At 31.1% G+C, this 25,997-nt stretch overlaps 1 protein-coding gene across 1 annotated transcript; it reads right to left on the reverse strand.

Moving 5' to 3' along the window:
* Window positions 1-223: 223 nt before the first annotated feature.
* On the reverse strand, window positions 224-22,728 carry LOC115720695 (potassium channel SKOR). Its single transcript, XM_030649861.2, has 14 exons — window positions 22,500-22,728; window positions 21,989-22,332; window positions 7,009-7,233; window positions 6,846-6,909; window positions 5,403-5,742; window positions 4,893-5,188; window positions 4,405-4,485; window positions 3,637-3,735; window positions 3,049-3,270; window positions 2,745-2,933; window positions 2,298-2,373; window positions 1,909-2,203; window positions 1,350-1,471; window positions 224-637 (listed from the first exon to the last, which is right to left on the reverse strand). Exons 2-14 carry the CDS (start codon window positions 22,255-22,257, stop codon window positions 390-392), a joined length of 2,526 nt encoding a protein of 841 aa, XP_030505721.2. The 5' UTR covers window positions 22,258-22,332; window positions 22,500-22,728; the 3' UTR covers window positions 224-389.
* Between the last annotated feature and the right edge of the window lie 3,269 nt (window positions 22,729-25,997).

The raw sequence follows: 25,997 nt of genomic DNA on the forward strand, positions 1-25,997 counted from the left end.
TTTGTTTTTCAATTTTCAAGTATAAAGGGATGTTGAAGTTGCGAACAAACAAAAAGATGTGATGCACTTAAGGATACGAACTCCGTTATAGGGATGCTCAATCAGTTGTCAAGCAATTTCAGATTTACTATTGTTTACCTTATTTATCACTTGTATATAAAGCAGTGTCCCAGATCAACTAAGTTTACACTTTGGTAGAAAACAAGTGTTTAAAGCGGGTCTCTTTAATAATTATTGTACTATTTCATCTATTTAATATAAAATTAGTTTTGCCATAATACTAATATGATGATGATGGTGGAGAATTGACACGAAAAAGTACAATAATTATAATATAATGCTTACGAAGATGATTGTTCAAATTAACTTGTGCTTATAACAACTCACATCTATGCAGAATATGTATCACCAACTAAGTACAGCTTTTGACCATCATTGATCATGTCCTCTTCAAGTATTTTACCTCCATCTTCTGATAAAATACAAGCAGCACTCGAAATTTCCAGTTGATCTGCTGCTGTGTTAATAAGCTGTTCAATAGAGTTTGGGACCCATAACACAATTCCTGGTCTTCTAAGTTCTTTGGGATCCCACGGGTGGAAAGGGAACACAGTGCACTTTCTTCGGTGAATCTTTTCTGCAAGTGATCAAAATATTTGATTAGAAATAGCTATGAATATACCCTAGGCTACAAGGAACCATTTGTTCAAAGAGTTGTTTTTTGAAGGGGAAAGAAAGAATAATGTGATAAAATGTTGCATTAAATATAAACAGCAAACCCTACAGGAATGAAAAACTTCAAAGGAACGTTCAGTAGGGAGGTATGAAAGATTCAAAAATAAGAATGGAAATGAGAATAAAAATAAAAATGCATAAAAAAATATAATAATAATCTTTCTTTACTTTTCAAAATAAATAGTCGAACTATCAAAATAGTAAAAAAGTCATTCCAATTGTTTTAAATGTAGTAAAACAAGAATGAAATAAAAATTAATTCATTTCCATTCCATTTCACTTTATTACCTCTAACCAAATGTAGCCTAAGTGACTAGACATACTATTCCAAAGATATTTTTCCATCATAATCCATATTGCTAAAAGTTACCAAAAAAAATGTAATCATTCTTGAAACCGAAAATTTTGCTCAGTCCAAACTCTCTTTCAATTGTATGACAAGAAAAAGGAAGTCTACAAGTTTTGCTCAGTCCAAATTTTGCTCGGAGCACATACTCATACCAGAACAAATATTGTACTTTCATTTCGTTGTTTAATTTGTAGAAAGATAAACTATTAGCTGGCCTGTATGACAAGTTTTCTAATCAACATGATGATTTAATCATTTTCTATACCTGTAATTTCTCGACCACTATTGGGGAAATCCAACAATTGAGCAGTCTTTGCATCTTCTAATAGTTTGATCAGGTTCTTATTTCCACACATCCGACCTTCATCGAGTGGGGTATTTCCCCACCTGTGGGATCACCAAACATGAGAAGTGAGGATAAGAGAACATTATTAATTAACTTAGTATGTAGCTCCTACATTTTGTTACAGAACCTAAAGAAACAAATACACAGAAACAAGGATAGGAAAACAGTAGAATCAACATATAACAATATAGATATGATCATATGCTTCGTTTTGGTAGCTATCTAAGCTAATGAATGAATCAAACAGACAAGTAATTGGAAACCTAATTTATTGATAATAGCCATGGAAAATTAGTCCCAAGTAAAAATCTGTGAAATTTCAGCCAGATTATTTAAAATTTAGAGTTTCTAGCCTTCATTAGACTTAACTTTCTGAACTCCACAAATAACACAGCCAGTTGTGATCTAAAATAAATGAGTAAAATTATCTGTAAAATTTTTGACAATATCAAACATATAAATTTGTATGATGCAATACCTGTCCTTGGAAAAAACATTAGCCCCAGCTTCTATCAGCAACTTTGCCATCAGGTATAATCCTTCAGAGGCTGCTACATGAAGTGGGCTTCGGTGATCATAATCTTTAGAGTTTGGATCAACTCCATTTGACAATACCCTTTTAAGAAAGTCTGAATCCCCCCTTGAGACAGCTGTACACAGAAAACTACCGGCATTGTCTATCATCAAAGAGGCCCCTTCTTGTACAAGCAAAGAAGACACTCGATCATGTCCATTCTTGAGGGCTTCCAGCAAAGGGGTATTTCCAAAATTATCTATTGGAAGAGACAAAGTATTATTACAGCTGTTAATATATAAGTTTTAAGTGAACACTGCCAATATGACAAATTTTGATAATCATGAAATTACCTATAGCATTTACATTGACTCCTTGCTGAATGAGAAAACGTGTAATATCTTCATATCCTCTTGATGCAGCTAGATGCTGGAGAAAACGAAAGGTTTCTTTTGTAAAAAAATGAGTTATTTCTCAAACTCACCTCTCTTTTTTAAAGAATTTAGAGAGTGTGATATTAAGTAATAATAAAAATTAGAGAAAGAGAAAGTGAAATGAGAATTATCTAAAAACTTTAGTAGTAAAAGGGCCTTTCCCTATTAAGAAAAGGAACAAATAAATGTGTGACGGGTCCAATTTCCATTAGATTCTGAATTTCCTGTTCAGAAACTGTACAACACATTTCAGCTAAGATGCTTTGCAGAAAGAGATAGGCAACTGTTTGTCAGATTGGCCTCCACATATAAATCCATACAAATCAGATCACCACACATTAATGAATATAAGAAGTTCACACTTACCAAGGGTGACCTTCCATCATAATCTGTTTTATTAAGATCAGCCCCAGCCCGGATAAGACTTTTTAGCTGATGCAGATCCCCATGGAATGCAGAGCTATTGACCTTCAAGGCAAGTTCAGCTTCTTGTTTTCCAATATGAAATGTAATGTCCGATTCCAATTGCTTAACTCGGAGGTTAGATTCTTTCACCTGTAATGTGTTAAATAAATACAAAAGCTATGAGCACCAATAAAATAACTTCATCATTTTCTTATCATGACCACAGAATAAATTAAAAGAGTTGCCATTACCATGGTTACATTACCTCCAAAAGGTTGTTCAAAATTTTTCTTCCATCATAAAAGAATATGTCAAGAATATTGGTGAATGATTGTTTGTCCAGACGGAGAAGCCTACACAGTTCGCAAACACGAACAGTGTATGGTTGAGGAATGTTACAGAGAATGGAAATTTCCCCAAACGAGCTGCTAGGTTGCAATAGCGAGACAGTTTCTTCAGAGCCATCCTCCCCTATGCCAACCTCCTCCTGTACAATATAGTGTTCTTTAAATCAAATAACTTCAGTGCAACTTTCAAGTATTCACAGATAACTAAATATATGAGCAAATGTGAACTATTAAGGTTTCCAAAAACTATGAACAAATTAATAGTGTCACATAATATATATGAGTAAGTTGTATTTGTCAATAACTGAATGATGAAAATTTTAAACAGGGCACAAAACAGTGAACACTCCAAAATAAACAGAGAAAGGACAAAAAGTGATAAAAGATGAAATTTTAAACGGGACAGGAAAAGGGCATGCCACAGAAAACTGACCAAAAAAAAAAGAAAAATATTATTTCAATGATTGTTAAGCTATCAGTTAGGAACATTGAAGGTACAATCTTACCAGTGAGCCATGACAGACAAAATATAGTTGATCTACAACATTTCCTTGCTCCATTATAACTTCCCCTGGGAGAAAAAATTCCTCATGGACCTTAACAACCTACCACATAAAAATAAGAGCAAATTATTAAACTCCATTGAACAAATATATTTGTGAAATACAGGAAGCTGAAAATTGAGTGCGTAAAATCTTCATTGTTCCCAAGTTCACTCCAACACAAATATATATGATGCATAAGTCACAAGTCATGAAGGGTTAAATTTAGTTATTTAACAAGCCATCAAAAAAAAAAATAGTTATTTAACAACTCATGAAACTCATATTAGTCCTACTTCCATTGCATTTTGATAATCTACTACCATTAAAAGTAGTCTCATTTGGATCCAAAGAAAGTGTATTGGCATATCTTGGTCTTACAAGCAGGACAAGGAAACTGAAGTAGAAGTTGTTCTTTTACATATTTGTGGGAGCCAAGACACTGCGTTAAGCTTCAACTACATTCATACAAGCATAAGCTTGAGTAACATTTTAATGGAAGCTTATGTTATCTTTTATTTTCAAGTTTTTGTCCATGGTACAAAGTACAAGATACTAATGATCCAAAATTATGCAAATTCTGAGGATATGAAATCGTTTTTGTCAATTATAAATAAATAAAATTTGTTTATATTGTAACTCAGCACATTGAATCATAGAGGAATTGAATATTTACAATAAGCCAAAATTGAGATTAAAGTCACTTCTTTAACTCAAACAATTATAACTTACAATCTGATTGATGAATTCGGAAGAACATCCCCTAAATAAAGAAACTTTTTCCATGAATGGCAAATACAAACTCTGGGAGATCTGCCAAAAGAAGGGAAAGAACCGTTTAGGGAGAAATGAAAGCATATACATCATAAATAAAAATAACCTTTAACTTGCATTACAGTCTGTGGTCCAATTATTAGCTGCTCATAAAGTTTCTTTTCAATATTGAAGAAAATGACCAAGCAACAAAAGACAAAGGTATGCATATACTCTTGAAGAAGATATTGTGAGTCATTAGATGTGATAGACATAAGGCATCAAGAAATATATTAAAGAACAATAATTGACAGAAAATAGGACAAAATAGGAAATTAGAGAAAGAAATAGATACACATAGGGAGAGAAAGAAAGCTAATTTCTTTTAATAAAAGCTGGTATCAATCATCAAGCCCCCATTATCTGGTAACATTAAATGTGAAATTCTCATCTATTATCTACTTTACCTTGGCCCGAATTGAAATGGGAATGTCTTGAAGAGCAGAAGCTTCTGTGTAGCTACTCTCATATTGCAAACGCACATGGCCTTTAATCTGATTACGGATGTCTTTCCCCAGTCTGTTTCTGTTCATATATTTGATGAGATCCGTCATTTTGTCTCTAAATTTTTCAGTCTTTGATCCTTTTACTATCAATGCAGTCATGTTACCGATCAGATATGCACCCAAAATCATGTCAAAAGAGACATATATCATTATAAATATCATTTCTCTCATATTGACTGCATGTATGTCTCCATAACCTGTGGCAAAAAGAGCAACAGTGTGTATTAGTGAAAAATGAAAAGAAAAATAACTAATAATTGCAAATTTCTTCCCTTCATTATAAAATAGTTGTTTAGTGGATTCATATAAGAGAATATAATAACAATAACATACAACTATAAAACATTGTCAAATCCTACAAATAGACATGGGTTCATGAAGTATTTTCAAGTGTGAAGTAGAAAACATTACCCACTGTGGCCATAGTGACAATGGCAAAATATAAAGATGTTATGTAACGCTTCCACAAATCAATATCTCTGAAGCTTGAATAACTATAGTCACCCAACTTTAAACTTCCAATCCAAGTGTAGCCCTCTTTAGAAGGAGGGAGGGTGGTAGCCAAATAGTAGAAGATGCAAGCAGCAGTATGTGTGCAATAGAGCTCCACAGCTATAAGTTTTATAATTCTGGTGACAATGTAATTAATACGTATATCCTTCTCTAACTTGTGAAAGAAGTCAGTCACTTTACGCACCCGACTTAGCCTGATCCATAGAAGATACCTTACAGCCTCATGTCTCCCACTTTTCTACTCAGCACATATTTCAGATAACAAAAAAAAAAGGAATGGCCTCAAAACTCATAATCAGGAAAGTTGATGTTATCAATTGCACATGTCACATTTTCATGAACGTAAAATGCTCAATATGAGTCTAGTTTCCAAGTAATAACAGCTGACACACAGTCCAACTATAAATATATCAAACATTTAAAGCAAGAATTCATTCATATCTGCTGTATGAGAATCTACCATCGCTAAGTTTGGCTAAGTATACATATTTGCTTATAGATAGAAGTATAATATAAGTAAAGTTGTATCTTTTTTTTTTCTGTTTGGATAGGTATGTAAATATTTCATCTTTCTTTTGCGTTTTTCATTTCTTTATTTTCCTTTTGAATCAAAAGTTTTTTTCTAAAGTATTTGGATATTAATTAAAAAAATATATTTTTATGAATAAATTATAAATTATAAAAGTTATTTTAAATTGGTCCCCAAATTTTATTTTTTTGATAAATTAGTCCACAAATTTTTATTTTTTTGGTAAGATTAAATAGTATTATAATTTTAATAATTTTTTTAATGTATATATATTTATTGATTATATAAATTTTGTATCAATAATGGTAAAATTTTATAAATTGTATAAGTTAAAAATAAATTTTAAAATATAATTTAGTTCGTAACTTATAAAATAATAATAATATTATTATTTAAGTGTTTTTAATTGTTTTTTTTTATTTTGACATATTCAAAAAATATATATTTATTTAATTTGATAATATATTAATATAAAATTATTTAAAATTAATAAAAAAATAAAATACTATCATTTAAAATGAAAACTTTATATTTTTAAGAAAATAAAAATATAGGAACAAATTTGTCAAAAATAAAATTTGAGAACCAACTTATTAAAATTTATGTAGTTTGGAGATTAATTGTTAAAAAATAAAATTTAGAGACAAAGATATATAGATTAGAGACGTACAAAAAACTCTTTTATTTTTTTATATAAACACTTCTAAACGGGCTTTTTCTAATTCTAAAATCTAAAACAGAGCAAAAAGAAGCTCAATCAAACCGAGTCTAATAATATCTATAGAAACAATTTAGTATGATGTTGTGAGTACCTTATATATGATATCCCACGGCAAACAACAAAGCAAATCAATAACAAAACTTGACTTCAAGTACCTGAAGAAAACATTAAACAAAAACAAAACAAAACAAAATTAGGGGAGAAGCAAAAAAAATTGAAATTGCTTTAGGGAATGGAAAGAAGAGTAGACAAACCGTAGAGCAATGGGGGTGCGCTTATAGACCATTCTGTAAGTATGACTGTCTCTATAGGAGACGAAGAATAGTACGACAATGTCTACAAGGAATGCTATCTGTCCCACAATGTCGAGGACAAAGAGGTCTTCGTTTAGCCCCCTGAAAAACCCAAACTCCATGGGTGTGAAGAAGGACGAGTACACTGCCCACAACAGTATGAATTTCGTCCATGCTCTGTACCACCTGAAATTTCAAACATTAACGGAAATATACGATTCATTAAGGCTATGTTTAGAGGAAGAAGAGAAGAGTATAAAATAAATATTAAAAAGTATTATTTTATCATTTTTAATATAATTATATATTTTATTTTGAATGGTAAAAAAGTCGGTAGTTTTTTGGTTTTTTTTCTTTACTTCTCTTATATTAGAAATTGTGTATTTAAAGGGAAAGGGTCTCCTTCTCTTCATCCTCTCTCTTCCCTTCCCTCTTGACAAACAAGGAATTTATGGAGAGAAATTTACATACATTATTAACTTTTTGCATTTTTTTTACAATTATATTGTGACACGCGGATATTAACTTTTTTGCTTTTTTTTTTAAGTCGGCAGCATACTGCCTTGGTTCAAATTGTGTATGATGGGTTTGTGGCTTACAGGTATCTTCTGGGGGTTGTGCCTTTTGTGTACACACTTTTTTTGTTTTTGTTTTTTTTGACTGATTGGGACGTGGGTTGTCACAAAAGTGACAAGTTCTTTATTTTTTTTTCTTTTAATTATTATTTTTAATATTTAATAATTATTATATTATCTTTGATTAAAAGGCTGATGGGATGTGGGCTGTCACAAAAGTGATATGGTTTTTACTACTTAGATTACTAACTTTTCTCATTTTCTTACAATTATATTGTGACATGCAGATATTAACTTTTTTACTGTTTTTTTTTTTAATTCGGCAGTATACTGTCTTGGTTCAAATTGTGTATGATGGGTTTGTGGCTTACAGGTGTTTTCTTGGGGTTGTGCCTTTTGTGTACACATTTTTTTGTTATTTTTTTATTTTTTGACTGATTGGGACGTGGGTTGTCACAAAAGTGACAAGTTCTTTATTTTTTTTTTAATGGATTTAAAAATTATTATTTATTATTTTTAATATTTAATAATTATTATATTATTTTTTGATTAAAAGGCTGATGGGATGTGGGCTGTCACAAAAGTGACATGTTTTTTACTTTTTTTTTTATTTAAATAGATTTAAAAATCTCACCCCCCATGTCCCACTCTTCATCTTCATCTTTTAGTTTTTTACATAAATCCAACCCCCCATGTTCTACTATTCATCTTCTTCTTCTAGTAGAGTTTTTTTATTTTTCATCTTAAACTTCCCTATACATTTCCCACTTTTTTTGTTGGAATTCTTCTATAAATATTGTTTTTCCTCATTAACAATGGTTGTTAACCGATCTTCCTCCCCTGTTGCCAAAAAGTGCCCAAAAAAACCTCAGACAAATAAAACACGAGCATCAATGGACAAGAAGAGTTTGAAAGATAATCCTCCTAGCCATACTTCCCCAATTCCTGCTAAAAGAAAACTAGGTTCTAGTACTTCGAAGAACACTAAATCAAAATACCCTCAATCTGTGTTGAAGAACTCCGACTCTGATTTTGAGTTTGAGCCAAAGTTCCAAAGTCTCCCAAATCTGATAAGGTTTTTTTCTATTGATCTTGTGTTGTTTTAGGGTTTTTTTCAAGTTGATTATGTTTCCTATTTCTCTTATTTTTATTTTTTTTTTGCATGTATTTTTTTTGTTAGTCCTATTTTATAGTTTTATGTTTGTTTGACTCTGTGTCTTGTTATTGTTTTCGTTTTATTTTGTTGACTCTTAGGGAAAAGGTAAATACCAAGTGAAGATTGTTCAATCAACTGATCTGTTTGAAGACATAATTGGGAAAAGGCTTGTTGAGGTGTGTTGTTTTAGTTTTGTTTTAGTAGTGTTTTCTTATTTTTTTTTTTATAGGATTGGGAATCCAAGTACACCAGAGCAGAATACTACCACTCTAGAGTTTTTTTATGCTTGTTTTTTATGTTCTTTATTTTATTTATTTTTTTTGTGTTGTTTTCGTAGTGTTTTCTTATGTTTTTTTATAGGATTGAAAATCCAAATACATCCGATCGGAATACTACCATTCCAGAGTTATAAACTCTGGTTATTACTTTGCTATTGAAGATATTAAGAAAATTCTTACTGAAACTCAATTAAATATGTTTTCAAAAACTGTATTGGAAGTTGTTTTTGATTGCGTAGTAGCTGTAAACTTTCTTCAGTGTTTCCTTGTCTTTGTATGCCTAACATTTTTCAACTTCTAGGTGGTGTTTGTCTGTTATTAGCTTCACGTTGTTGATGTCGATTTTTGGATCTAGTTTTTTACTGTTATTTTCATGTTTTTCTACCATTTTTTTAGCAACCAGCTTCGCATAGTCAACTATATCAAATTTGTCGTTTTCAAATTCTTTTATTTTTTGACTCTCCTCCTTCTAATTGGTGTTCCAATGTGTATGATTCTGTTGTTGCTATGTTGTTTTCAAGTATTGTTGTATTGTTTTCGAGCATTGTCACATTCTCTTGAAATAATTATGTTCTTTTTCTCATTGTCCATTGCTCTTTATGAGAACTGGTATAGATTCCATGTCTTGTCATTTTTAACAATATTTCATTTACGTGGCCTTTTTTTCATATTAAAACAACAGTAAAATAATACTACAAAACAGTAATTTGTTGTTGATTTAGTAATTTTGTCTCTGCCATATTTTATGGTTTTTTCCTGGTATTTCTATGATTCCGGTGTTGATTTATCTGTCCCCAACCACGAAGGAGAGGTTTCGTTTGTGTTTTGTTACTGTTTACAGTATAAAAGTAAATATATTGGGCCTGGGCAGTATAAAAAAATAAAAATGGGCTTGGACAGTAAAAATATTTGGTAAAAAAGCAGTATTTTTGTAAGTTTCCCTTTATCAATTCCTCTATCCTTCTCCTACTATCTCTCCTCTTCTCCCCTCTACCAAATATAGTGTTAATCTCTCAACAAATAATAATATATAAATAACCTTATCTCCTTTATGTTAACAACATATTTTTTTAAATCTGTATTAAACAATATCCTCAAAATCTCACTTTTATAAGTTGTATTTAGTTAAGTTTTTAGCATATTTAAAAAAAAAAACTATTAGAGTATCTCCAATGATTAAATTTTAGAGAATATTTGTTTATTTAACAAAATACAAGAATGTTGTACCATTGAAATAAATAGGTGCTACCATAAAATATTATATTGATGGTATTGATGCTATCACTTCTTTAAAAAAAAAAAAAAAACATTAAAGGTAAAGAAAACTAATTCAGTACATCTATAATAGTTAATAAAAAAATGTGTATATATATATATATTAAAGCTTCCATTTTATTTATAAAGATATGCACCCTTTATTTTAATAACAATACTATATATACTCAATTTTCTTTTACTGGTAGAAGCTTAAAGTTTTTTATTATTTTTTCTCCGTAAATACTCAATAATAATTATTTATTTCTCATATTAATTGTTCTTCTATATATTTTCACACATTATTTTTCTACAATTTAGTACAATTTTTTTATTTTTATCAAAAAAATTAAATTTTTTGCATAGTTATAATATTCTTGAAGGTAATAATTTTAAATAATAACTATTTCTTTATATTAATATATGATTTTTTTTTAAAATTTAGTGTGGTAATATTTATAATTAGAAAATGGATTCGAAACCCTAATTAAAATGGACTAATTGTAATTGAGTAATTATATTATTATATAATTAATTATGTAAGATTAATCGAGAATTATTACATTTAAGATCCTATTAGTTAGGGGTATTTTCATAATTTTTACCTAAAAAGGATAAAATTATAACTTTTGTAATATGTTGTGCTAATGGACTATATTATTATATAGTATATTCATATTATCTTATTACAAGTGATTTCTGACTAATATATATGAGAATAGGGGTGTGCATAAATCGATCCAATCCAATGACAACCGACCGATCCAATTACAACCGACCGCCAAACATTGGATATCCAATTGTGATCGGATCAGATTGGATGTTATTTTTAAATATCCAATTGGATCGGATCGGATGTTGGATGAAGTGTCTAAAAATCCAACACATCCAACATCCAATTAAACTAATTAGTATTTTCATTTAGTTTGAATGAGTAATTAGATTTTATAATGTTATACGTAAAATATATATGTATATATAAAAATTAACATTAAAATTTTACTCTTTTTTTCTTGGATTGCATGGATCCAGTCTAATCCAGTACATATTGAACCTAAAATATTGGATGGATCCAAAAATACTAGTCTAAAGTATTGAATAAATTCAAATTGAACCATGTAAATATAAATGAAATATATCCATGGATAGAACCGATCCAATCCAACATCCAATGGATGTTGGATCGATTGGATGACTGAAATCAATTGGATCGGATCGGATGGTAAATTTAACATCAAATATATAATTGGATCGGATCTGGATGGGCCTAAAAACATTGGATGTGATCTAATGAACACCCCTATATGAGAATATCTAAATATATGTGTGAAAATTTGAAAGGACATAAATGCCCTTAGTTGCTATTATGTGATTTCTATGACATAAGGGAAAAATAGTCATTTTGACCAAAAGTGACTGAATTGTGTTATAATCTCATTTTTGAAAATGAGAAGGAAAAACCTTATTTTCTGGCCTCTTGAGTCTTCCTACTGTCACTTACCTTCTCGCTAACCTTCTTATATGAAGTTCTTTAATTTTTAGGGAAATTAAGTGCAATTGGAGGGGAATTCAATTGTGGTGTTGATCTTAAACTTTTTAAAGGATTTGTTGAGGTATTTTGATCTCTTTGCTATAAAGTTAATCTCTAAAAACTTTTATGTGTAAGTTGAATGCATGAGATTGTTAAAGTGTTTTAGTTATGATGATCTTGGTGGATTCCTTGATGTTTTTCTTTCGAATGATTGCCTAGAGTCTTCTTTCTTTAAGTTGAGCCTTATTGCAAGGGTTGTGTGGCTGTGATTGTGTATTTGTCGTTGAAGGTTATGATGTTTTGATTTTGATTTTGGGTTCTCAAGCTTTTAGTTTGAGTTTGAGGTTTTTTAGAAATTAGTTATGTAATGGTGTTTTATGAATTTATGAAGCATGTGTTTAGACATGTAAATCCTAAGGGGTTGATTATACTTGTTTACCTTCATATTTGAGCCTAAGTGTTAATTGCTTGAATTGTATGCATGAAATAGGTAAATTCTCAAAAATTGGCATTTTTTGGGTTATAAGCCCAGTTATCGCGACCAGATTTGGGATCATCACGCTAGGCTCAAACCCAGAATAGGGATAGCCCCTGCCCAGGCTCTAGTTTAATCTGGTTGCAACTACAATCAATTGGGACTAGATGGCAGCGACAATGTAATTTTTGCTATTTTATTTTATGCAGATTTGTTGACTCCCACTCTGATTTGGAGGTTCTTTATATCATTAGAAAGCTTATTTTGAGCTCTATTATTTGGTCCAGTGTTAGAATCTTATATGTGGATATTTATGAATGTGAATTTGGGATTAACCCTATTGTGTAAAAAACACGAAATTGTGACTAGGAATACTAGTGCTTAGTTAGAATCACCTGCAGATCGGGATTTCTCCTCATACATTATAAATCTGGTAAGATAGTAAATTAAGAACACGGAGTATAGTGAGGTGACGCGATTTATATTATGTGATTAATAAGATAAAAGTGTAAATTAAGGTTATTACTCTAAATTTATATGATGTGGATTAGGGTTATTATTATCCTAAGTGTATAATTTGAGAACTAGGGTTATTACCCTAAATAAATGTGTCGTGGATTATAGTTATTACCTGAACTAGATTTATTGTGAACTAGGATTATTATCCTAAGAATACATATATTATGAAATAAGATCATTACCCTAAATATATATTGTTATACACATGCGTTAATGTATTAAGTGAATAAATACTATATATTATGTTATATGGATAGTTAGATTCAATTTCTACTAGGGTTAATATCCTAAATTTTATATATGAGCATAAACTAAATGAATTGAGTGATATGTCAAGAGTTATGTGTACAAGATATAACTGAGTTAGGGGTGATAAATATCATCAGGATGAACCATTATAAGAGCATAATGTATGGATTATGTATATATAATAAGAGTTGTGTGATTAAGGCATAGCTAGGTTAAACTCGGTAACTGAAACTAAAATAAATTCTATTAAGGCCTTATATGTAAAAAAAGACGTATGAGTGTAACATATGTATCTATATTATATAGACATTAGATGCAGTGTCATCATTATATATGAAATAATATGATAAACAGTGTGGTTCTACAGTAATATACACAGAGGCATAATGTGTGAAATATAATTGTTATAATTATTCATACTATATTGTTATTATTCTATCTTGTTGGGCCTTGGCTCACGGATACTCTCATGTGTAGGCAACGGTAAAGCAGTGTTGGTTCAGCCATGAGTTCGAGAGTTTTGAAGAAGAATTGCACATGTTCTAGCTAAGCTAGACCACAAGGGTTGGATCCAATAGGAATTTGTGTAGAAATTCTAATTTTACCACTTAGGTCAGTCTGTATAAAATAGCTTTTAATATTATTAACTAAATTTTATGAGATCCCGAATATGCAACTTTAAATATTTTGGTTTAAAATAAAGTATGTATCATTGCAAGTTATTTAATTAAATTAAGTTTATTATTGATGTTAAATCACTTAGCTTATGGACCCCAATTAACGGAATTATTTTATTGTAATCATGACACGTGGTGTTCCTCAGAGTAGGATGTTACAAAAATATTGATGAAAAAAAATACAAATAGATTATAATTAAAAAAAAAAGTTTGTTTAAAATTTTTTTGAAAGTGACCTTTTTTTTCAAAATTTAAAATTTTGATTCTCATTTTTAAAATTAGAAATTGAAATCAATTTTATAGAATATATTTTCGAAAGTATTTTCACTTTTATAATTAAAAACAATAAAAAAAAACTACTTAAAAAAGTGTTAAAAATCATATCCTTAACTGTTACATTAATTTTTTTTTTCAATGTATTCCCCATATTCATAAAAAAAAAAATACATTAATTATTTTTTATATTATAGTCTTATGCACCCAAAATTAATAAGTTTATTTAATTATACTCACTATTACTTTTTATAAGTCTTGTTCGAAACCTCTAATAAATCCCATAACTCATTTGTACTACAAGTTTTGAAATTATATAACTTTTAATAAGTTGGTCTCTAAACTTTTTTTTTACAAAGTAGTCCCCAAATAAATAAGTTTTGACAAGTTAGTTTTTGAATTTGATTTTTTTGGCAAATTGGTTCCTAAACTCTATACTTTTTTGGCAACATGAACTGCCCACTCTTAAATAATAGTAGTTTTGCTGATTTTTGTTTTTGTGGTTCTTTCAAAAAATAAAAAGTTCGATGTAAAATTATCATTTAAATAACTCTCTCCATACATCTGCGATTTTACAACCGCTTGCTCCATTTGAGCCTCTCAGTGAGGTCTATGAGCCTTGTTTCACCGTCATATGGCTCCTGTTGTAGCTGTCCTCACTCCTAAAAGGGCCACTCTATCTAGTGGTGGGTGTACCAAATCTTTTAGGGTTTGGTTATCCTTTTTTTGTTTCTCCACGGTTTCACAATGGCTTTAGTCATTCCCCTAATCTAGGTTGGCTTTTAGCTTTGGGTGACATTATTCTCCCTCCCTTAAAAGCTCTTTGTGTCTATGATTCCTCTGAAGTCAAAGTTTGATGTCATAATGATGGCGCTCCACTGAATGTCAAAGCTTGATGTGTCGTACGAAAGGGGTTTTCTCCTTATTTTCAACCCTTAAATGGCACTTTTTTAAGGCTCATTCTGATTGCTCTTTCATTGTATGTGTTTCTCTTCTTTTCCCTTATTTTAGGGGTTTGGTTTTCTCTTTGTGCCTTTCAGAGGTGTTTCTTTATTTAGTGATCTTGCTCTTTGTGTGAGCTTCTCCTTAGCGAGACTTGTTAATTTATTGTTGGTATGTGTTCTTGGTAATTTGATGTATGTGTTCTTGGTAATTTAATAGAATTATTGAGGTGAACGAATATCACCTATTTGAATTGCCACTCTCGAGATGTGGTGTTTCATGAGAACATTTTTCCATTAAAATCTAGTTCCCCAATCCATAATCTATTTGTTGAATCACTACTTCCCATAATAGGTCTATCTACACACTGCACAGACACATCTTCTATTCCCACTGATCACTCTACCCCCACACCAGACATTGCATCTACCCCCACAACCCCACAAAATGAGCCATCACCTCCCATACCTGCTGCATCATAGCCATTATTAGATGCATTTCTCGCTCTCAAAGCATTACCGACCATGACCAAAGTGTCCAAATCTGACAGGGTCATCACCCCACCATCCACATCTCGATGACTATGATTACTCCACTGGTCATTTAGTTCAATCATTCTTATCTTATGATAGGTTATCTGCTCAGTTTCGTGCTACTATACTTGCAGCTCACCTCACTGAACCTACCACCTATAAGCAAGCATGCAAATACAAACAATGACTCGATGCCATGGACATTGAGATAACAACACTGGAGCAACAGAAAACTTGGGATGTTGTCCCCTTGCCCCCTTACGAACACACATTAATAAATGGGTGTACAAACATAAATACGGCTCTAATGGTGTTGCTATACAATTTAAAGCTCGGCTAGTAGCCAAAAGGTACTCACAAAAACAAGGCATCGACTACCTAGATACCTTTGCTCCAGTGGCTAAGTTTAATACATTGAAAGTACTCCTAGCTCTAGCTGCAATAAAAAATTGGTCACTCCACCAATTAGACATCAATAATGTGAAACTGCCTACATGACTTTACATCAAGGGTAGAAACCAAAAGGGTCTCCCCCCTAATGTTGTTTGCAAACTTAATAAAAGCTTGTATGGCTTGAAACAAGCCTCTCGCTAATGATTTGTCAAACTTAGCTCAACTCTCTTGTGGATTTCACCTATTGCACGCTGACCACTTCTTATTCATCAAGAACAAAGACAATTTCTTTATGGCTATCCTTGTCTAAGTTGATGGCATAGTCATTGCCACCAACAGGCAACAGTGATCAAGCCATTCCAAACTTTGAAAACACTTGAACTCTGTATTTAAACTAAAAGACCTTGGCCCCCTAAAATTCTTCTTAGGCCTCGAAAGATTTAGGTGTTCCAGTGGCATTTCAGTCTCACAAAGACCATTTGCCTTAAAATTGTTAATGGACACCGAGTTCTAGGGTGCCAAACCAGTTTCCACCCCATGGAATCTAACACAAAACTCAAAAAGGACTCAAGAGATCTCCTCCCTGACCCTACAACATATAGAAGCATCATAGGAAAATTGATCTACCTCACTATCACGAGGCCTGATCTATCCTATGTCGTAAACAAACTTAGTTAGTTCATGACATTTGGAAAAGGGCTTCTTTTACTCCAACACACCATCACAACTCACTTCCTATGCAACTTCCATCCTTCTCGACAATAATATTTCCCTCAGGTGGCGTTTGGTTGGAGGTAATGAAATGGAATAGAATGGAAGTGAAGCAATTTTTATTCCATTCATTTGTTGGTTTTATTTTAAAGTATTAAAATGTCATTCCTATTCTAGATATATTTTCATTCCATCTAAGAAAATGCCACCTAATGGGGTGTTTGTTATGTGATTTTGAGTTGGAGAGAGTAGACTTGAAGAATATGAAATCCCATGTGTTGGAAGGGATTAACAATATCATCATTTTCATTTAAAAAGTGGGAACTACTTGAAAATACAAACTCCTTCGTCCTTAAAATTTAATTTAATTTTTATATTGTCATTCCCATCAAGTTTAAGCCTCATAACAAATGCCCCATCAAAGTTTTCTCTAATGCTGATTGGGTTACATGTGTGGACACTCGCAGATCAGTCACAAGCTATTGCATCTTCCTCGATGACTCCTTCATCTCCTAAAAATCAAAGAAACAACCCATTGTATCCTGTTCATCTGTAGAAGTTGGATATCGGGCCATGGCTAATGCAACTTGTGAAGTTACATGGCTGATTGCCCTCTTGAAGGACTTTCCCATCTCTCACTAGCTCTCTGCTGCACTCTATTGCGACAATGTTGCATCAATTCACTCTCTGAGAACCCTGTGTTCCACGAATGCACAAAAAATGTGGAGATAGACTGCCACATTGTTTGAGAAAAACTTCAAGATGGGCACATCAAGCTTCTTCACGTTTCTTCCAAGCTCAACCTGGCTAACCTACTAACCAAACCACTCTCCCCTTCTCAGTTCAAAGATCTATTGTCCAAAATGAATGTAAAAAAATATTTACATATCACCTTGAGGGGGTGTATTAGTATTGTATTAGTTAATTAGGTTGGTATATAGATTTGTTAAGTTAGTTATATAACTAACTCTAGTAGCTCAAGTGAGGATAGAGTGTGAATATAAAGCTACCCTCTTCCTTTATAATTGTAACAATACAATTTCACCAATGAGTTAATTGCAGCATAACTCCTAATACTTTTACTATGCTAGCAATTAACCCCCAAAATTCAAATTTTGACGGTAAAAACCCCCAAAACTCAAATTTTGACGGTAAAACCTCCCAAAACTCACATTCTGTTAGCATTTAGCCATTTCCATCAATTTTTAGTAATTAACTGCCAAGTTGGCTGTACATGTGTACTTAGGGTATTGTCCACATGGACAGAATGTACACATGGCATTATATTTTTGGCTCACGTTAAAAAATATTTAAAATAAAATAAAAAATAATTTTAAAAAATTAAAAAATAAAAAAATAAAAGAACAATTTTTTTCTTTTATCTTTCTTTTCTGGTTCTTTTTTTCACGATTTCTCTATTTCCTTTCTCTCTCTCTCTCTCTCTCTCTCTCTCTATAGATATATATATATTTATATGTTTCTTCATTTATAGACCAAACCACCACCACAACCCATCGTAACTCACCACCACCGCAACCCAGTACCACCAGTACAACCTAGCACCACCACTGCATGAACCCGACAAAGACCCAAAAACCCTAACCCGCTCTCTCCGCACCCCTCTCCTAAGATCTATCTCCTTTTCCCTCGCTGCTCTCGACTCAACACCGATGAGCCACCTCCAGTGATGCTCAACCGAAATAGAGACCACTACGAGCCTCTCGTGAAGAACTTCCAGATCTAAAACTTGCTATGGGTCGTGGGTATATATAAATCACTAATATTTTTTTCTTTTGGGTTTTGTTTAATTTTGTGGGATTTGGATATGATATTGTGACAGGTGTGGTGTGTATAGAATTAGTTTTTAATTTTTTAGATCTAGTTTGAGATTTTTTTGGGTTTTATTTATTTTACATTTTAACAGTGTTGATTTAGATTTGAAAAATTGTAATGGTGGTAGTGGTTGTTGCAGTAGCTGCAGCGGTGGTGGTGTGGTTGCGGTGGGGGGGGGGGGGGTATATTGGTGGTTGAGCAATGGTGAGGTAGTTTTAGTGATAGTGCTGTAATGGTGGTTATTAAGTTAAGGGTGTTAAGAAGAAAGAAGAAATAAGAAGAAAAAAAGAAAAAAAATGTGTTTTTAAATTATTTTTAATTTTTAAAATAATTTATTTTTATTTTTAAGTATTTATTTATGTGCAAATGATATTATGCCAACGATATTGTGTCATGTGTATATTGTATTCACGTGGACTATATTCTATGTACACATGGATAGCTAATGTGATAATTAATTGCTAAAAATAAATGAAATGGGTAAATATTAACATAATGTGAGTTTTGCCTTCAAAATTTGAGTTTTAAAAGTTAATTGCTAAGAAAGTAAAAATATTAAAAATTATACTGGAATTAACTCTTTCACCAATTAATGAAGTTGTTTTCTTTCTATCAAAAAGGAGCAATTTATTTTGTTCTGAAACAATATATTTTTTTTTCAATGAAAGAAATAGAGCTTGAAAGATTTGATATTGAACCTAATTAATTTTTAGTAATATTTGTTTCTTCTGTTTTTGTTAGTGCTTTTTATATTTCCAAGACTTATTATTTAGGTTTTTTAAAAAAAAATAAAGAATTTGTTTAGAACGTCGTATTCGTATTCGTATTGTATTGTATTATATTATATTATATTATATTGAATTGGATTATATATCAAATTTTTATATAATACTATGTTAAACTATAATTTATATTGAAATATTATATATTTAGGTATTAATAAAAGTTAATACTATATATAGTTTTACATAAAAATATTACATAAAATACAATTAAATATAATATTATACAATATAATATAATGTAATACACCGTACCAAACGAACCCGAAATATATATTTTTATACATATGTAATGTGTTTCATACTTTTAATGGAAGAAATAGAGCATGTATGATTTGATATTGAGCCTAATGACGTTTTAGTAATGTTTTTTGTTTTGTTTTTATCAGTGCTTTCTATACTTACAAGACTTATTGTTAACGTTTTTTTTTTATTATTACACCTATGTAGTATATTATATTAGAAATATATGATAGTTAATTAGCACTTTCAATAGTCATAAAAAAAAATATCATTATTTTAGACAAAATATATGTATCTACTATAAATTTTCTCTTTTTATTTAAAATAGAGAAACTGGGGATAGCAATGCCAAAAGTCAAACTCAAACACACTAATAATAGGGTAGTGCAACAATGTACGGCTATGTATTATATATTATTATGCAATCTTATCGTTCCCACCTGTCCAAGAGACATATCATAACCAACCTTGCAATTGACATCTACTAGTGCACGGAAAGAAAGAGTGGTGTTTAATGGTTTTCACGGTTATACAAATTGTTAGGGAAATGCTGATATCTTCTTCTTGGATAGTTTGTTTCTATATAATTTAAAATAATAACTTTTAAAGAATATAGGCCACTTTATTTTATATAATAATAGTCACCACTCGTATCAAATAATAATGCTTAAATTGCTAAAACCACTAATTAATATTTTTATGGTGATCCATCCAATCAACATTCAAATTGTATTAAAATTCTTTTTGGAAGCAACTTGAGTGAATTACTTAATATCTTTGTTAAAGATTTGCAAACCCCTGAGCTTATTCAATATATAAACCGCCCACTATACTACTAATTAAAACCAATGGGCATGTGAGTGGAAATAATTTATAAAACTAATGCAAATTATTGAAAAACGAAAAAAAATGTTTTGAGTGGCGGTATAAAGAGTAATTAATTAATTAATATGGATACACTTTTAATTTGCACATTTAAAAACACTATGTTGTATAATTAATCTTAGTTATAATATAATCTCTACTTTAAAATTATGAATATATAATATAAATTATAAGTTTAGTGTGCGTCCTTTTATAAATGAACCGCCCGCAACCAATAGTGTAGCTAAAGTCCATATATGTTCAATCTTGTTAAAGCTATTATACGTGTAAAAATAGATAAAGCCATCAAAAAGAGAAAGTAATAAGGCCCTGACCAAAAAATGTATGTTTGGTAATAATTTTTTAATCAATTTTTACTTTTAAAATTAAAAAATTTAAAATATTTTTTAAAATTATGTTCTATAAAAATCTTTTTACTTTTTAATTTTTTAATTAAAAATCTAAATTTTAAAAATAAAAAATAAAACACTTTCAAAAAAATTTTAAACAGTTTTTTTTTTTATTATTTTTAAAATTAAAAAACAAAAATGGTTTTTTTTGAAAGAAAAAACAAAAATGGTTCAAAAATAAAAATTTTACTTTTAATTTTGTGATTAAAAAATTTAAAAACAAAAGTGTTACCAAACGCTACTAAAATATAACTTTTTTTTTTTCTTGCTTTTTTCTTTCCATTATCATACATGTAGGGAGCAAGTACTATAGATTTTGATATTGGGGGAGAAATTATAATCTATTCTTTTTATATATATTTATGAATTTATGTATATTTTGTATGGAGTGAAGTATTTTTTATTTAATTTTGGGAAAATAAAATTATTTTCACTTTATAGAATTATGATATAATATTTCAGCAACGTAAAAATAATATATTTTTTTTTAGAACAATTAAAAATTAACTGTAGGTGTTTTTGTAAAGTATAACTTTTTTAATATACTAATGTATTATTAAATCGAATTTGGATTTGCTTCGAAACCGTGAGCACATCACTCAAACATAGATTTTTACATAAATATGAGGTCCTGAAATGTGGCTGTTCAATTACAAGGTGGTGTTTGATTGAAACAAGTAAATCTTAATGAGATGAGATGAGTGTGAGGTAATATTTTAATTTCATTTTTATTTTTATATCATCAAAGATTATCACTAGTTAAACCATAATCGGCTGTTTCAAACAAAAAAAAAGACCTAATATAGTTGGAGCGATTACAATTTTAAAACACGGACGAGTCCGTCTCCTATTACCAAGTACCACATAACCACATATATGATGATACATATTATAATAATAAAAAAATAGCTGGCAAAAAAAATATTATATATTTGACTGCGGAATGCCCATTCAGAAATAGTCACGTGTATAGACTATGCGGGAACTACGGTCACCTCCGCTTCACATTATTATAATTTTTTTTCACTTTTTTTTTTCTTTTGGATTTTTTTTTTATAATCTAAAAAAAACTATGTACTTTTGTGTGCATATTTTCTTTTATGGGATGATAGTAGAGTTGCGTTATAAAATTTCAGTTTTCTATGTTTCAAAAATAGTAGTATAGGTATATTGGTGACATGGATTATAAAGTTGGTAAACATGCAAAGAAATATATAGAGGATCTATGATTAGTACGGAGTACCTGTTATCTGGATGGATAACGACGCCATTGGAAAGGTCTCTAATGCCATTCATGACATTTTCACGGCTGAATTTCTTAATTGCAGAAGCCAGTCCGAACTCGTTTGCAATCAGATTGAATCGACTCCCTCGTGATGATTTAATCCGATCCCTAATATCCTGCAACTCAAACTCCTCCTCATCACCATCGGAGGAGGAAGACACCATGTCATGATCTCTCTCGTCGTTCTGATCCACTCTCCCAATCCCATTCGCCGCCGCAAAAGACATCGTCCTCACCGATTAATTAAACAATGAATTTCTGTCTCCGACTCATATATATATATATTATAGATGTATATGTACCTGTGTTAACATGTCCCCTTTCAAAATTTTAATAATTATAAAAAGGACTTGCTAAATAAAGTAGTTAAAATTTTCTTCTCATCTTTAATTTCGGGATTTATAGCAGAGTGTTGTAGACAAAAGATATGAAATAAAATAAAGTATTCAAATAATCCAGGAAGGCTAACCCTGCAATTGTACTTTTTGAGTGATTATTTGGTCACGAGGAGGAGAAGGAAAAGAATCACGAGTGATAATTGTTAGTAATTATCGTACGTGGACGTCGGAGAATTTTACGGACAATTTAAGGCATCATTTGGCTGGCACAGAAAAAGAAAGGCAACCATATTACTGGGATTTTGAAAGAGAGGGATTTAAGTTTGAGCAAGACAAAGTGGAAAAAGAGAGCGGATGCGTAGAAACATTGACACCAATCTCGTTCCAATTTATACGACTTACCATATATCTTAGGCTGACGTGTCCGCAGTTTTTTACTTTTTTTTCTCCCCAAATAGAAAATTGTCAAATATAAATTATTTAATTGATATTTTCTGCTACATTTCTGCAGCCAACGTGCTCACCCATTTAAAGCCAAGCTGCAATACCAAACAAACAAGTACGATTTATTAAGGGAAACAGTACGATTTATTTTATTATTTTTATTATTATTAAGGGTATGTTTGAAAGTGACTGTCTAATTATTAGGTAGGATAATTATTAGGGTAGTAATTACACAATTTAGTAATCATACTATATTTTAAAATGCAAGGGGTGTTTGGATATGAGTTGTTAATTACAAATGAATTCCTAATATCTTGTTTGGCAAAATAGTTAGTAATTACATAGAAAAATAATATTTTTTAATACCTAATGTTTAATATGGAAAGTTTTTAGTAATTACATAGAGTAATTACATTCAATTCTCATGGGGGGCCATGAGAATTGGACAGTGTAATTGGAACCCCTCAATTACTTCTAATTACACAGTTACAGTGTAATTACATGGTCAGACAAACATGTCAAATTGTGTAATTACTTCCAATTACACACAAATCCAATTACATTATGGCTTTCTAAACGCACCCTAAAGGGTTTTGAATTTGTAAATAAACCTACTGACTTTTTAGGGGTATAAGTATAAATTGTAGTAAAATTGTAATTTAGGGGTATATAAGTATTATTAAAGGGTTTTGAATTTGTAAATTGTAATTTTTGTTTGGCTCCCTCCTACTTAGTTTTAAATTTATTAAAAAGAAGAAAGAAATCAAGAGAAGAACAAGTACAAGGTTACAATTACAATAAGAGCTTAGAGAGTTAAGCTCTCCAAACTAACTCTTAATGCATCTCTTGCATTGTTATAAGCATATACATTATCATTTCTAGAAACATGATAAAAAGATACATTAAAAAACTTAGATAAAGAGTCAAGAATCTTTGAGATAAGACCAGAGAGTACAGGAAAATCCTTCTATTTATGCTTGATCTTCATTGCTAATTGAAGACAATCTGTCTTAATATGAGTAATAGGCAGCTTGATGGCTGTGCACCACAAGAGACCATATAATAGAGCTTTGGCTTTAGCAAAAAGTGGTAAAGAAGCTCCTGTTTTTGGTGCTAAAAAACCTGCTACAATGTTGCCCTCCCAATCTCTTACCACTGCTTCCAAACATGTGTAGAAGTTTTGAACATCAAGAGTAGCATCCACATTCAATTTGTATTCATTTAGATTCATTGAGTAGCAACTTGAGGATTCCTTGGTAGAATAATTTTTCATGATAGTCTCAGTCCTCAACCTCTCTGCAGTTTTTTTCCTGGCTGAAGTGATTGAGCTTCCTTGTAATCCCATAGAAAACTTTTTGCCAAATCTTCTACATCTGAAGAACATCTAATTAACTTTTTTTTTTATAGAAAAGTGAATCATTCCTCCTTGACCAAATCAGAAAAAGTCTAAAATCCTCCTTATTAAAAGTATCAAAGCCCCTAAGAAAAAATTCTTTAACATCACAATATTTATTATTGTTATAAAAATGATTGAAAGAAGTATTCTTTCACACAGTTTTAGCTCTAAAACAGTTTATAAGGGCATGAGTAACAATCTCCTCTTTGCTCCTGCAAAAGCACACGTTAAAGCATGATTAAAAGCCTTCCAAACAAAGTGTTTCATCTTAGGAGGAATTTTGATGGTCCACACCATCTTCCACCAAGATTTAAAATAAGCAGGCAAAGAGGAGGATGGAGAACCTAAAACAGAGCAAGAGTTAGCCAAGTGATAAGCTGAATTGACTTTAAAGTTACCTGAAGGATGATGCCCCCAAATGAGCCAATCATCACTGGAGGGATCAATCAAGATTTGGAGGATAACTTCTACTTAATAAGTGGGAAGATGGTGCTAACGTTTCCTTAAGTTCCAATTCCCCATCAGTATCAATAAAAAAAAATAAATAGTATTATTAAGAGAGGAAGCATCATTCAAGAAGGTAAGAGAATTCAAACCTAGAATCCAGCGGGAGTCAGCCAAAGAGATGGAATTACTATTTTCCAATCTCCAAACAAGCCCCTTTAAAAGAAGATCCCTTTCCTAAGTCTCCCACTCTTGGGATATACTATTAAACCTAAATTGGGATTATCTGCTAAGAATTACGGTAGAGAAGTTTATGAATGTCTTCGTGGTGGACTTGATTTTACCAATGATGATGAGAACATAAATTTCCAACCATTTGTGCGTTGGATAGATTGTTTCTTATTTTGTGCAGAAGTAATTTATAAATCACAAGCTGAAACAGGGGAAATCAAAAGACATTACTTGAATGCTACTACAGGTACATGTGAAGAAATAATCCAAGTGAGAAAAGAACAATGACCCTTAGAAGCGGTAAGAAAGTTGTTTTGTTTAAAATACCTAGCTTTTAACAAACAATAAAGAAGGAAGTTTTGATTTGACCCAACTCTCCAAGCCTGCTAGCAAGCATTGGTTATGATTGGTGATAGATCGAAATCCAAGCCTCCCAAAAAATTTTAAGACACATAGACTAGACCAATTTTTCCAAAAGACTTTGTGTTTGTTATTAGAGGATCCCCACCAAAAATTTGCAATAAGCCTTTGGAGATTCTCACAATTATGCTTGGGCAGCTTGAAACATGACATGGCATAGGAAGGAATAGATTGGAATATCGCTTTGATGAGAGTCTCTTTCCTAGCTTTAGAAAAAAACTTAGCATTCCATACATTCATTTTAGAAGAAACATTTTGGACCAGGTAATGGAAAAGAGAGTTGTCAACCCTACCAACACACTGAGGAACTCCCAGATATTTGCTACAAACCCTCATTTCTAAGCCCCGGGTGGTTACAAAAGCTATCTTTAGCCACAAGATTAGTATTAAGGGAAAACAGAATAGAAGATTTAGCAAAATTAACCGACTGCCCCGTAGCACGATTATAAGTAGCTAAAATACTTTTGATTGCTAAGCTAGATGTCTCATTAATCGGGGAAACAAAATACTGTCATTAGCAAAAGGTAAATGAGAGATAACTGAGGCATTTCTACAGATAGCAATACCAGAAAACTATTTAATCAATGCCTTAACACGGATGGCAGCAGAAAGTCCCTATCAGCCACCATAAAAAACAAATAAGGGGATAAGGGATCCCCTTGCCTAATCCCTCTGGTAGAGTTAAAACTTTTAG

The sequence above is a fragment of the Cannabis sativa genome, chromosome 9 (genome assembly GCF_029168945.1).
Source record: "Cannabis sativa cultivar Pink pepper isolate KNU-18-1 chromosome 9, ASM2916894v1, whole genome shotgun sequence".
In the NCBI taxonomy this organism is placed as follows: Eukaryota; Viridiplantae; Streptophyta; class Magnoliopsida; order Rosales; family Cannabaceae; genus Cannabis; species Cannabis sativa.